The sequence below is a fragment of the Perca fluviatilis genome, chromosome 4 (assembly GCF_010015445.1).
Source record: "Perca fluviatilis chromosome 4, GENO_Pfluv_1.0, whole genome shotgun sequence".
NCBI classification, from domain to species: Eukaryota; Metazoa; Chordata; class Actinopteri; order Perciformes; family Percidae; genus Perca; species Perca fluviatilis.
The window spans coordinates 22,893,963-22,909,353 of NC_053115.1; the positions used below are offsets into that span (position 1 = coordinate 22,893,963).

Here is a 15,391-nt window from a genome sequence, read left to right on the forward strand (position 1 = left end):
CCCGAGTACCCTGCACCTCCTCCGAACCTGCTCAGTCTAACTTTGATGAATTTCAAGCTTGTTCAATACATAAATCTATGAGAGAGAAGGGGGGGGGGGGAGTTGTGGGTGATCAAGACAAGCGCTTTTGTGCTTTTGCAATCTGAGTCAGATATATGTTTACACGTTTACAAATGAGAAATCCAGTAGCGCGACGTCAGTTTTCATATTCCCCAGGCCCATGGCAGCCTGCTTGGCTGCGGCCCCCTCCACTTGCAGACTTCTGCAACAGTTATTTAGATGAATGATTAAAGTTAAGGCACAGCCAGCAAGAGTCTCACCACTCTTATTTAAGAAAGAATGGGATAGCTGTCATCTTTTGATGCATTGCCTGCCATCCCGCATGCAAACGAGAGACCCTCAATCCACCGATGCCTTCCTTCGTCCCTCACTTCCTCTCCGACGAGTCCCCAAAGAGTTGCCGAGGGTGATTGATCAGGTGCCGTGGCATCACTGGAGACATGTGGGAAGTCTGCCCACCCAGCCAGCCAGGCAAAAAACACTCCGGCATGCTGATCTGATGTGATCAGTAAGATAGGAGGAACAAGGGAGGACTCCTGCACACAGTTGATCTATCGTCACGGAAGTCTGGCTCCTGAGAGCAAAATCTTCTAATGACTTTTTAGATAAAGCATACTGCCGTTTGTATTCACTCCCTCCCTTGTCTACCTTTCAGCAGACGCCGTAGACAGATGTGAAGGAAGACATAATAGACGTGAGCTGTGTTTTCACAGTCCTGTTTTGTGACTGATTTTAAAAACTGATTATAGGGTAAGGGCAAGAGTACAATACTTTTCATTCAAGTTGCGGGACTGCAATTGATGAGAATCATGTAGTTCACCAAGACACAATTTGTGATTTCATTTTCAATTTTATTCATTTTTATTTTTAATTGTGTCTTTGTTTTATCAGTGATACTGATATAATGTTGATATTCTCCAGTAATACATCCAATACACATCGTGTTCTCATTGATTTGGCTGTGGCAGCATTGTTTAAACATACATCAATGAAAACTCCCACTCACAACACGATGCCCAATGTGTTGTAAGCACTGAATGCTTATTTGGCACTGATTCATATTCACTGGGAGAAAGTACAGTCCTTGGGGTTAATATCTTTCATAGCTCCATAATCCCACCATGTTTTACAAAAGGTGGTGTTAATAAGAGCGGTATAGTCTGTTTAGGGCAGTAAATCTACATGAGTTTATAGCCTTGTTTTATTGCGTTGTGCTATAGAGGCAGTTATCATTTCCTCCTCCATACTTTCAGTTTTTGGTTGTGGTTGTTCCTTTTAAATTAGTGATTCACAGCTCTACCATCCTAATTTAAACTGGAGTAGTTTACAGCTGTGTGTTACAGTTGGCAGAGTTTAAGGACCTTATCTGCCTTGTAAATAAAATTGCAATATTTTCCAAAAGAAATTTCCTTAAAGGACAATTCCGGTGCAAAATGAACCTAGGGGTTAATAACACATGATTACCGAGTCGACCATTCTCTGGGATCTGTTTTCATGCTAATCGAATGTGTCTCTAGCTTGAAACAAGCCACCGCAAACTGCTGATTAGCTTATAAAGCTATTCGTCGGGGCAGAGGGTAAAGTAAAAAGAAATCGCTATTTCTACACCACTAACAAGGCTCAAAATAGCACCACACTTCCACAGTAGCATAATGAGGGTCTCTACATGTAAACCGAAGCATTGAGAACTTTGTAAGTGTACAGACAGTTTATTAAAAAGATAGATTATGAAGACAGTAGCGTTCACGTATACAACCAGTCGAACGACGAACGCCAACGTGCAACCAGTAACATAGCACAAGCACGGCATTCGTCGTTTGACTGGTCATGGGACTGTTTTCACAAGATGGTGCCTGCTTGTATACGTGAACGCTACTGTCTTTATAATCTATCTTTTTAATAAACTGTACTGAAACTCTGTAAAGACAAATACAGTAAAACACGAAACCTTAAAGAACCTTAAAAGTGCCAAAGCAATGCAACAGAGATGGAAGGGTTTGTATTGCGACATATGTTGAATTTCTTACTGCACACCAGAACCGGGGATTTTTACATTTCCCTCTCAGTCCAATCATAGTGGCATCTGCAATATTTTGTAATATTGTCAGCATAGAACACATAAGCTGGCACACAATACCTTCATAAATCCTCTTATGTAGATGGGAGATGGCGGAGAGTACTATTTCACTTTCTTTCTTACTTTCTTTCTTTCTTACTTACTTTCTTTCTTTCTTTCTTTCTTTCTTTCTTCCTCAGTTGATGCTTGCTCCAATACTGGTACACAGCTTTATTGGCTGCATATGCTAGATGTTGGCCAAATGGAAAGTACTGTTTTTTCTTTATTGAAACCTTTGCTCATGATCAACCAGAATACTTTTTACATTTCGCCTGATATGTGGAAAAAGTACTTCATCCCTTCTTTAACTAAAAAATTATTTCAGAGCTGAGCTGGTAACTTTTCGAAACAATATTACAGATATTACTTCTCAAGAAACCACTGATTATTCTCTATGGGGTGAAGTGATTCTCATTTTTGTCTTATTGCACTCATAATCTCACTGTGTGTCGTATATATATAGTCTTTTTACCTTTTCTCTCTTTCTTTGCACTTTCCCCTCACATTGTCTTACAGACCTCTCTGCTTTCTCTACACTCATTCTCTTATTCGTTTTCTTCTTCTCCCTTATGTTATCTGTCTCGGCTCCATTTTCTTGCTCCCTGATACTCCCTGACTCAGTAGCTTTCATTTTCTTGATAATCCAGCGACACCACTGGACTGCGAAATCATTTTTAGTGCCTTTTCCTTTTCTTCTTTTTTCTCTCTCTCTCTCTCTCTCCATTTTCTTCTTACTGGTTTATCTTTTTTCCTCTTGGCTTTATTTTCCTTTTTGTAATTAAATGTCATTTTCAGTTCTCCCATTTTTGGGGGCCGAAGGAAATAAAGTTTCTTTATTATTATTATATGATCGTTGTCTGAGCCACAGTACCACACAACCAACACCTAAATATGTTTAAGTCAGCTTTCTCTGTCTTATTGGTCTCACAAATTAGTTCAATTTTTACAGCAGTTATGAGCACTTTGTAAAATTATGAAATGTCCTTTAACCAAACAGACAAAGGTTTGACTTCTATATCTAACGTGTCTGTTTTAGCTCTGTCCCAAGATCCAATTCAGCTCCCAGTCGTGGTGGCCCAGACATTCTATGGTCCTATAACATTTCTAGGGGGATCCTGCCATGTTCATAAGGCAGATGGGATTTGAAACCCCTGGGATAAGACCTATGGGTCTGCCCCAAGCTGCTACAGGGAAGCATCAATGGTGTTACAACTGTAAATCCCCAAAGCACCTTAACTGGCTTCTTTCAATGCAAGTAGCAGCACATGTACTCCATGCTCCTTCTGCAGGTCTTAGGTCGTTAGCCCTCACCCCAAAGGTGAGTCCAGACACTGTGCGATGTTCTGCCAACTCCAACATTGAAATATGTTTTCTTTATTTGACTAACTGTTGCAGATGTCCTGCTGCTTGATTCTGTTTATTCACCTGTTTTAGACCTGCCTGTCTGTTGCCAACTGAAGTTTCTTTCACGTCTGGAAGTCTGGAACCCACTTTAGCAGACACTGCAATGTCAGCCACATGTATTCGCTAATTAAAAAAATTATTTTGCACTTAGCGACATATATGCGTTGACATTGGCAAGATCACAAATCTGATTGCAATCTGTCCTGGTTTTTACGGACTACATGCAAATTGAGGTTGGCCCTACTCCAGCCCAGAGTATGGTGGTAATGCACCTGAAGCTGTTTGGTAACTGCCAAAAACTCTGGAAGAATGAAAACTTAAACAAAAAATTGCTATAACAACAATAACAATAATCAGTAAGCTCTTGCAACAACTGTCCATCAACAAACTTAAAGACACATGTGAATCACATTTATTGACTATGAGCCGCAGACAAAAGCTTTTTCATCATTACAGGCTTTCAGTCATGCTGCTTCCTGTGGATGGTGCAACAATCTACCTGTTGATCTTACAACCTATCTTACCTTCAATTGTCACCAAGACTGCAAGATACCTGAACTCCTTCACTCGGGGGCAGCAGTACATTGACTTGGAGGTGCTGACCCTCATCTCATTCACTTCACACTTAGCTGTAAAAAACTGCTCCAGCGTGCACCGGACGCCAGAGACCAGTGAAACTAACAGAACTACATCATGAAGAAAAAGCAAAGATGATGTCCTGTGGAGATTTCCCTAAATAATGACTCTTATTCCCATGTGTAGTCACTGTAAGGCATTCTGGGTCTCAGTATTATCTACTCTGGTGGAAGAAGTACTCAGATATTTTACTTAAGTAAAAGTAGCAATACAGTATACCACATTCTAGAAATACTCAGTTACAAGTAACAGTTCTGTATTCAAAATGTTGCAAAGTACAAAAGTATTACCATCAAAATATACATTAAAGCTATAGTGCAACTTTTACACATAAATAAATGTCTGTTGCATTCAAGACCTTGGAGTTCACATAATTCTGATTAAGCCTATTACCACCAGGAAAAGCTCTCTATATTTCTCAGTATACTGGAGTTCTGGTGTTTGGTGTCTGTGGAAACAGAGGCGTGAGACAAAAGTTCCATACTACAGCTTTAAAGTACTAAAAGTACTCAATACGGTATTAACAATAAACAAAACAATATTTATTTTATTACAGGATTCTCATTATTGATGCATTATCATGTTAATCACTTTAATGTTGCCTTTAGTAAGGTGGAGCTAATTTAATTACTTTATATAATGCTGGCTAGTTTAATCTATAATAATACATAATCATTTATTAGTTGATTATATTTTGTATTGATAATATGATACAATTGACTGATGATATGATATATGCAGAATAGCTAGTAACTAATGTTGTCAAATTAATACAGTGGAATAAAAAGTATAAATTAGCATAAAATGGAAATACTCAAGTCAAGTACAAGTACCTAAAAAGTGTATTTAAGTACAGTACTAAGGTAAATGTACTTAGTTAGTTTCCACCACTGAATATCTAAGTACCCGAAATAGTAACGGGATAGCTGAAATGAAAGTCCTTGAATGTTAAGGGTCTTACAACACAACTCATACCTCAGTATCAATGGTGTAATTAAAAAAAATGTCATCTTTCAAGTTCAGAACAACAGTAAGATAACTTTTTTTACTAAAAGATATTTAGCTTTCCACCAGCAGCTTGAACAGCTTTATGGCATTTAGGAGCATTTAAGGTAAACATTGACTTCAAAGTAAACACTGATTGGTATTCAACTTCTCATCCTGGAGTCCTCTTACTGCTTATAAATAGTTTGCGGCCTCTCTTCCTCCTCTAGAGGAACTATGAGGTACACCTGAAAAACAAATCACAACTTTAAATCCCAAGAATCAGTAAATGGTAAAAACAGAAAGTAAAAAAAAATAAATAATAGTAGCTGGCATGAGAGCCTGTGGTTTGTAGTGCGGTGGGAGTGGAGCTGTACATTAGACTCTTCTCTGTGACAGCAGATCAATGCAGCCTGGAGCACGTATAGAAATGAATTGATTGTCACCAATAAAACTCCAATTAAACAAAGGAACAAGCCCGGGAGAGAGCTCAGAGACAAGCAGCTCTCATTTTCTCATCAGTCCTTCGGGGGAAGGATGGGAGGGCGGGAGGCAGGAGAGGGAGTCGGATGTGTGCTTGGGGAGCCGGTGAGCGAGGTCCATTTCCTCTGAATACTCGCGCTATCAAGGAGGTGTGGAAGTTATGGATGAAGCGAGAGAGAACAAACTGCCGACGGAGGATCAGATACCCGATAGACAGAGAGAGTGGGAAAGAAAGGTAGAGCAGAGATGATACCATTGATCCTTCCTTAATGACGCAAAGAGATCTTAATTGTGGTGGCATGTGATATATCAGGTTTCAGCAGTCAATTCTAGAGCTCATCTGACCTATTCCTTACATAATAAGTTAGTGTGAAGCCCTTTACCGTGCAGTCTATCCTTCACTTTCTCTCTTGAATACCTTCTCTATCTGCCAGTATGTGTGTCTTTTTTTCTGTCACTCAGTCTGAGCTACACTCATAATCTCCTTATTGAACAATTCCTACATTTCATTCTTGCATGTACTTGCAGGTAGGTTATAGGCTTCTCGTGTAAGTCGCAACTAAAGTGGCTTTTTTGCCTATATGAACCTCCAAATGAAGTTATAGATGATTAATGTTCCCCATTCCTAGAAAATGTACAAGATCTCCTTACTCTCTCCTCTCCTCATCTCACTTCTCCGCTAATATCATTTTCTTCACTATCTCACTCTATCTCCCAAGCTCTGTAATTTGATTGTTCTTCCTATGATTGTGCTGTTATTGAGTTGCTTGTATCATACATATGTATAAGTCCACTACAATACTTATTCCATCTTCTGCTATGATTTCCCCCAGCATCCTACCAAACAGGAATCTCATTCCTAAATGGAGGAAACACTAATGCCGTGTTGACGCGTGTAAAGCTTCACTATGTGGGGAACTTTGCAGGGAACCCATAACAAACCCCCCAAGTCAAGCTTTCTCAGATCTTTACTTTAAAATAATTTCTAGTCGGTGGCCGGTTAGCTCAGTTGGTAGAGCAGGCACACATATATTGTGGTTAATTCCTCAACGCAGAAGATCCAGGTTTGAGTCCAACTTGTGACGGTTAGCTGCATGTCTTCCCCATCTCTCGCTCCCCTTTCATGTCTGAGCTGTCCTATCATTAAAGGCGGAACTACCCATGAAAATAATCTTTGAAAAATAATTTCTAGTGGGCTGAATAGGTTGAGTAGGTTCTTTTGGGGAGCATGACAGTTACACTTATGTTTCCTGTAAAGCTAAATTTTAACCAACAATTTCCTATTCTCACAGTACATTTTTCCTTATCATATTCAGATTAGCCATGCTAGTGCCGTGGCTCTAGTGATGGCAATGTCATTCATGGTCCCCAGAGGATGAATCCTAACTTTCATGATCCCCTGACCCTTCCTCTAGCAAAACCATGAGATCACTTTTGTGGTTTTGTGTCTCGACGACCCCTTGGTATAAGTTGTAATAACTTTCATGACCCTCTGACTTTTTATATAGAGCCATCATGATCTTTTTATTCATCCAATAATTTGGTTTATGACCAAATACCTGCAAAACTAATGACATTTCCATCAGCCTCAGCTGTACTTGTGTTTAGTGCCAATTAGCAAATACCAGGGTTGCTAACATGCAAAACAAAGATGGTAAACATGGTAAACATTATACCTGCTAGACATAAGGATTTTAGCATTGTCATTGTGAGCCTGTTAGCATGCTGACCTTAACATTTTTGGTAGTACAGCTTCACAGAAACAGTCAACATAAATAACTCAACCAGAGGCAAAACATTCTTAAAAGACACATAAGGTTTGGTTCATATCACTGTTATTACAAAATATACTTAATCATAGATAGAAAGATGTACTTTTTCCCTAATACTTATTATTATTGCATGCTTACAATTGAACAAAATGTGATACGCATCTCCCAGATGGTTATCATTGCAGACCATCTGTTTCCTTTTAAGCCTCTATATCTGACAGTGATCTTTGGGATTCTGGCACTAACCCTGAAATTACACATAGTCTGTCTGTAATTTCTGTTTTTATGCTGTCTGTGTTTATTTTTTTTTGTATTTAGCTTCAGCATCTCTTCATCACCCCAGCAACATCCTTCCGTCACTGTACCCAAACTGAATAGAGGCTGAGGAGGAAGGAAAGCGTGAAGCTGTATTTTCAAACCGTCAATCTCTCTCTGGTTGCCGCAGCCTGATGTGACCTTATAGCAAACATCCGCGGTTCTGCAAAAAGTCTATAGCTTATGGATTTCATGTCAAGAGAAAATATCTGATATTTCTTCTAACAAATCCTCACCCTTTAAATAGATTTACTGTCCAGCACAAAAAAAAATTATATTTATGCTAATACAAAGTCCATCTATTCATTGGTTTCCGTTGGAATTTTATTACTTTTTGTGCCACAGAAGAAAAAGCCCTCTTTCTACACTCATCTTTTTCCACTCAATCGATGTTTGTTAAAGTTGCTGACTGTGTACAGTTTCTCTTCCCCCCTCAGAAAGACCCGCACCGATCTCCCCATCATAAAATCATTTTTGAGCTTCATACAGTTGACCCTGAAGGTTAGGTTGAGGTTCCTAGCGTGATGTTGCGGCTGAAGATGGTTAAGTATTATGATGATGGTGCTAGTTCGAGGTTGGTGCCATCAGCAAGAGAAATGATTAGGACTGCACTAGCAGTGTTAGCCTGACAGATGGCAACACATGGAGCTAGCTGACAGCACTGCTGACAGCGCATTCAAAGGAAGTCCCCATCTCGCATGCACTGTACACACTGTTTGTTGCTGTATGTATGCTGGTGTTTTTCTGCCATCAACTGTAGCTTATTCCTGCCTGTCAGCGTCAAAGTCGGCTCACATCACCAATTCACCAGCTTAAAATTGTAAGACTACTGCATAGGCCTCCTGTCATGATACCAAAGGGAATCGGGGTTTGTTAAAAATCTTCACTGGGTGATTATCCCATTAGTCGATATACACAACGTTCCACTTCCAGGATTGCTCCAGTGCCGCAAGGAAATTCCGTCGGATGTCCCTCTTTTCGGTTGGATGTCCGTTACCTTCCACTTTCTTTGTGTTGGAATTTTAAATTCCAGTGAATTTATGAGGACTATGGTTAACTGCTCCTCAGATCTCTGCAGGGCAAATCCAGACAGCTAGCTAGACTATCTGTCCAATCTGAGTTTTCTGTTGTTATTATTATTCTGTTTCTATATTTCAGCGGCAGCGTGGCTTTGTCCGGCGTTTAGCGCCGCCCATGACAATTGTCATTGGTTTAAAGAAATGCCAATATACCAGAACACATTTTTCTCCCATCCCGGAATGCTGTGTGAACTAGCCAGACCCTCCTCTGCAGCGCTGTGGAGATCTGGCAATGCAAGACTATTATCCCAGTCAATGGTCATTTATCAACACCTGTCTATTTTTGGTAATTCATTCCTGCAGTGGTCAATAAACTTCCAGTTATTTTCCACTCAATCAATTTACTTAGAAATCAGCTCTGCGGGCATGTTAATAAATGGCCAACAGACATAGATACATTAATTGAATGACTGAATACATTAGGGGCTGTATTGAGTGCTGCACTGTTGCCTCAGTGAATAGCAATATGGAGTTATTATTAGGTTCAGTGATTGATGAAAAATGAGGAGCGCTTTGGCACAAACCTGTCGGCTCCACTGCCCTGGATAGGAGTGAAGGGAGAGGGAAACTGTCCTTGCATGAGAAGACACAAAGATCCTTTACTTGTTTTAAAATGATGTTTTCATTAATGCTTTTGGTTTGTTTATCCACTACAACATTTTAAAACTCTATCCAAATGCATCCTCAGGGGAAGCACATGTAACCCCTCCAAATAGCTGTAATACTTGTCGCTGTCACTTCATGACAGTGCCGAGCTTGAAGTATGCATGCGATGCGAATGTGTCTGTGTGCTCCAGTGTGTGTGTTTTAAAGTGTGTTCATATAATGCATATATGGATGTGGAGCGTGGCAGTGATGTGATTGATGAGACATGAAAGAGAGCAGGGGAAGATTTCCAGTCAATCAGCTCAGTAAATAACCACCTAGGCTGTGGATTAAAGGCAGAAAGCTGTCTGAACTAACAAAGGCTCACATCCATTACCTCACGTGCAGAGTTGTTTTTCTCTCCGGAGCAACACTGACAACAAATTAAAGTGTGTTAACAAAAATAGATGTTTTTGTTTTCTTGAATTCAAGAGATGAAACATAACAACATCTAACAACTTGGATGCTCGCGGAAATAAAAAATCATGTGAGGTAAAAAGATCTCTGCAGAGGAGTGACCTATACAACACTTCAGATTATGAAAATGTGTGTAAAATGAAATGGGACATAATGGAATCTTTTCTGAATATTAGATTTTGTCCAGACTGTTTCAAGATTGGATGTAATGTAAAATTCCTGAATAATTCAGCCTCTCTGACCTCTTCAGCATGGCTAAGAGGTTGCAGGTTGTTGGTTCAACTCCCAGTACTGAGAGCAGTATATTCTGGCTTTACATCAGCAACCGAAAGGGCTGGTATTAGATCTCCTGTATGGTGCCCACTATTTTATATTAAGAGCCCTTGAGCACGATGCAGAACCCTTTAACTGCTCCATTACTGCACTGTGGCTGATGCTGGGTAGACATTGTAAGGATTAAGACAGATTTGAATCCCAAATTGGTTACCCTCAACCCGGTAACCAACCGGGCTAAATTCCAGCCAGGTCAGTTGTCGTTTGACGTTAATTTTGCATCCTGACAGCTGATCAATTTCCTAAACAACCAGCGATCTGGCTTTTGAACATTCGGATTTTGGTCAGCTGTTTTACAGTTTGACCACTTCTGCAATTTGATTTCCTACATGGCTGCTGTCAAATATCCATTTTAATCTATAGCCAGCTCGTTTTAACAGTAGTAGAGGTGTATTTTAGAAGTTGTGGATAACTGTAGTCTTAACAAAATGTAGTATGTTTTGTTTGTGCTGATTAAGCTAATACAACTGATGCTTTTTCTCCTGGAGAATACGTGAAAATTAAATAAATAATAAATAATATATAAAAAATAAATTTAAATAAAGTTTTTTTCTTCTCTGTTTTTCTTTTCTTCAGGTCCAAGGGTTGGAGAAGCAGGTGGAGTTCTCAGACCTGGGCCCAGTGGGGTCTGTGATGAAGACTCTTCCATATGGCATGGGTGGAGGCACAGTGGGAGGAACAACAGGGGGGGTTGTTAAGCCTCCATACCAAACACGTATCTTCTCCACTTCCATCGACCAGACACCCATGAAATCCAAGCCACCCACCTACAGTTTCTTCAACCCATACGACTCGGCCCGGAACCAGTCCCTGCTCCTTGACCAGACAGGATACCGCTCTAAGCGCAAACCCTCACTAAAGACAGCCATGAAGACCAAGAAGATCTTCGGCTGGGGAGACTTCTACTTCAACGTCAAGACCCTTAAATTCAGCTTGTTGGTGACAGGGAAGATTGTGGACCACATCAATGGGACGTTCACCGTTTACTTCCGCCACAACTCATCCAGCCTGGGGAACGTGTCGGTCAGTATCGTGCCGCCGACCAAAGTGGTGGAGTTTGAGGTCCTCCAGCAGCAGCATCTGCACCCTCACACTCAGCAGGACGTCCAGATCCAGGAGACCCAGCAGTCCACCATCGACCCTAAAGAGACAAAGACCTTTAACTGTCGGGTGGAGTATGAGAAAACCAACAGATCCAAGAAGCCCAAACCCTGCCTGTATGATCCTTCTCAGACCTGCTTCACAGAGCACACCCAGTCTCACGCTGCCTGGCTCTGTGCCAAGCCCTTCAAGGTGATCTGCATCTTCATCTCTTTCTTCAGCATTGATTACAAGCTGGTTCAAAAAGTGTGTCCGGACTACAACTTCCAAAGTGAGCACCCTTACTTGGGATAAGTAAGTGAGACTAAACTGCAAAGAGAGAAAAGAAAAAGACAATGTTAATGATGACAATGATGAATATAATGATAATGATGGAAATCATAGTCATATTGATTACGATGAAGAAGCAGGGGACAGTTTTTTGCCTCTTAAACCGCTGTGAATGGGGTTTTAAATCAAGTATAATCAGAGGTATGGATGGTTAGGATATGGCTGAGTTCTCTGAATATTTTCCAACTTTGTATTTGTTAACTTCTGTTTTATTAGCTTTTTTTTTCTGTAAATAATGTACTCAACCTCAGCACACTTATTGTTTTTTAGAGATTTGTTTATCAGTGTTATTACTTTTTGCAGTTGGAGCATTTTGTTGAAAACAGCTGGAATCAGTATTATGCCCTCCGAGTACCAAGGGAGCCTCTGAGTCGGCTGTGCTGTGCCATCACTGTATGGCGGACGTAATGTTATGGTAGACTGACTGTTAATCATCCTCTCAGCTCCACGTTTCCCTGGATATAAGAAAGTTATATGTATGAGAAATGCTATGCTGGATATGCATACAATATACTGTATGAATAAGCACATTAAAATCTCTTAAACTGTCTGTCTTTTACTGGGTTTCCGTTCAGAGCTACAAGCACATTTGCGGGGCACAGCATATTCATGTTATCTATCTCAGCGAGGACGCTATTATGAATTAAGTTACATTTCACTCTGATTGGGAATTCATGCTCAAGCTTTCTGTGAAGATATGTAATTTTTAATTTTCTGAAACATATTGAAGGGAAGGATTAAATTTTAACATGAAAACCAACCGTGAAACATTCTTAAGATGATGATAATGTTTGACTCCTTTTGAGGGAGTTGGTATACAGTAATTGAATCTGAGGGAGGTATCTGATATAATTTTTAATTACATTTACCCAGAAACTGAAAAGAAAAATATTGTATTGGAGGTAATATGACTGACAGATTGTTTGTTTGATCGTGCAAGGAAAGGAAGTATATTTTAGGAAGCATTTTTCAGTTGCACCTAAATCTCCAGGTGGCTTCCTCACAATTTATTGACTGCTGTATCACTGGTGCCAATGTTCTAATCTTAGCTACCTAATAATCCTTAATCCTTATAATCCTCATTTTACTTCACTTTCTTTTGGCTAAAAATATAAGATTATGAAAAAATTAAGCAGGATAGCGTCACCATTGCCAAAAAATGTATATTCATGCATCCAGATTAGAGGTTAAAACTGAAAGGATAAATCTCCTCATCACCTAAATTAAACAAACACACCTGGAACACCTCCACCTTGCGACTATCTCAGACTGTCCCTCTTCTTCTTCTCTTAAGGCCCTGACACACCAACCCGATATCGGCCGTCGGACAGTCTGGCGAGGTCAGTGACTCGAGTCTGTTCAGTGTGTTCCGTGCCGTCGTAAACCGAGCCATCAGTCTTCATTTGGGCCGATTTGACATGTTGAATCGGAAGGTGGGCTGTCGGACTCAGGATTGCTAACCTGGAAATGACAAGCGGGATGAGCCTCTCAAAATCTGATGAAAATCTTTTAAACTGACCTTTGTCGATCTGGAATGAAGACAGATTCAGCAACTGCATGGCATATTTCTCGCTTAAAATGTTTTCAGCGGGGCAGCCTCTAGCTTACCCAGTAAGAGCGTTCACCCCATGAGTCCTGCAGCGGCGCAGGTTCGACTCCGACCTGCTGCCCTTTTCTGCATGTCATCCCCCATCTCTCTCCCTCTTTCATGTCTATCGGCTGTCACTCTATAATAAATGGAAAAAGCCACCAAAAAATAATCTATAATATTTTCAGAAACACGTGTCGGTAAAATATGAGATCGTATTCCGAAAGAGCCACCATTATGGTCGCCAGACCCATGTGACGCGTTCGTCCAATCAGCTGCCAGTTTTCATTTTTTGGGCGAGAATACAGATTAACGTAGCCTGCTTTTATGGAAACGTTTTACGTCTCACGCATGCGCAGAACGTGTACTCTCAAGTCGGCGTCGCTTCGGTGTGTTCCGAGGCACTTTTTTGACCAACTCGGGGAGGCAGTCAGTCCGACTGCCTTTTCTGCCGAAGGTCGGCCGTCGGGTTGGTGTGTCAGAGACTTTACTCTTTCTTTCTCTCTCAGCGCAGCTGTTGGTTCTTTGCTCTCGACACGTCTGATGTGATAATGCTACTCAGAATTTCATTAGAAAACACACAGTCTGTGCTAATTGAATCTTCATCTCACGCTCACGCTCACTCTCACTCAATACCCTATTCTGCTTTTGATCAATGACATTGAGATGGAGGTCCAGGGAGGTCCATGTATCTTACACACGTTGCTTTGGATAGTCTGAACATGTGATGATGACATGTGAGTGCCATATCATTTTTTCAAACCCTAACATGTAAATTCACTGACACTGACAGCAACTGTAACAACTGTAACCTCTTTTATGGGAGAATATCTACACCAATCAGAAATAAAATGTTAAATACAGAACATTTTCCTGGAAATACTATGTTGATAAATGTTTCATGCTTCCCCAAAATGTTCTAATCAATTGTCTCTGCCAGATTATTCATTTTTTGTTTTAAAGGTCCTATGACATGCTGCTTTTTGGATGCTTTTATATAGACCTTAGTGGTCCCCTAATACTGTATCTGAAGTCTCTTTCCCAAAATTCAGCCTTGGTGCAGAATTTCAGCCACTAGAGCCAGTCCCACAATGAGCTTTCCTTAGAACGTGTCATTTCTGTGTCTGTAGCTATTGAGGCGGAGAGAGCGGGGGGGCAAGGTGGAGGGTGGGGGTGTGGCCTTGACCAACTGCCATGCTTCGCTCGTTTGCAAGCCATGATGTCTCTCTCTTTCTCATGGGGCCAAATTCTCTGGGCGGGCAAAGCAGAGAAAGGGGAGGTAACCTTTCCCCTTAAGACGACATGAAGGGAAGATTCCATCTGAGCTTTGAATTTCTCAAAGGCAGAGCAGGATACCCAGGGCTCGGTTTACACCTATCGCCATTTCTAACCACTGGGGGACCATAGGCAGGCTGGGGGAACGCATATTAATGTAAAAAAAAACATATAAAGTGAAATTTTCATGCCATGGGACCTTTAATTTAGTATGTTTTAAAGCCCTTATTGGTGGGTTGACAGTAGGTGAAGGACAGGAAATGAGGGGAGAACATGCAACAAAGGTCCCCAGCTGGAGTCAAACCTGGGACATTGCCGTTCATCGTTGGGACCTTAACCACAAGGTCACCAAGGTACTCCACTTATTTCTGTTGTGGGGCAAGAGGACATGGTGCCTTTCTCAGCATTAGTTGGGAAGACGGCATAAAACACCATGCGCCGGAAACTAGTCTAAGCAGAGACTTGACAAACAGAGTCACAGTCAAATTTATTGAAAATGTAAGGCCTAGATAGAACTAGATTATGATGTATTGGCTAAGATAACTTTATTGATCCTCGGGGGGAAAGTCACGGTATATAAAGTAATTTAAATTAGCCCTAACTTCATCAGCTACAACATTAAAGTGATGTACACATTAATGCATCAAGAATGACAATCAAATAAATAATATAGGTCTAAATTATTCTGAATTTGGCCATTCTCCATAATGAGTAGGCCTACTTGCTTTTGGTAATTTAAGTACGTTTTGTACATTATAAATTAGTACTAAATTTTGAATGCATTACTTTTACTTGTAACAAGATATTTTCTACACTGTGGTATTTACTTAGCTAAGTAAAAGATCTGAGTAGA

General features: G+C 40.5%; 1 protein-coding gene across 1 annotated transcript in view; it reads left to right on the forward strand.

The window, feature by feature from the left end:
- Positions 1 to 12,225, forward strand: part of LOC120556810 (neurexophilin-2) — a 46,134-nt gene extending 33,909 nt beyond the window's left edge. The window contains exon 2 of the mRNA XM_039796538.1: positions 10,821 to 12,225. Coding sequence (XP_039652472.1) covers positions 10,821 to 11,639 — 819 coding nt within the window. The 3' untranslated portion in view covers positions 11,640 to 12,225. The remainder of the gene's footprint in view (positions 1 to 10,820) is intronic.
- Positions 12,226 to 15,391: the final 3,166 nt, after the last annotated feature.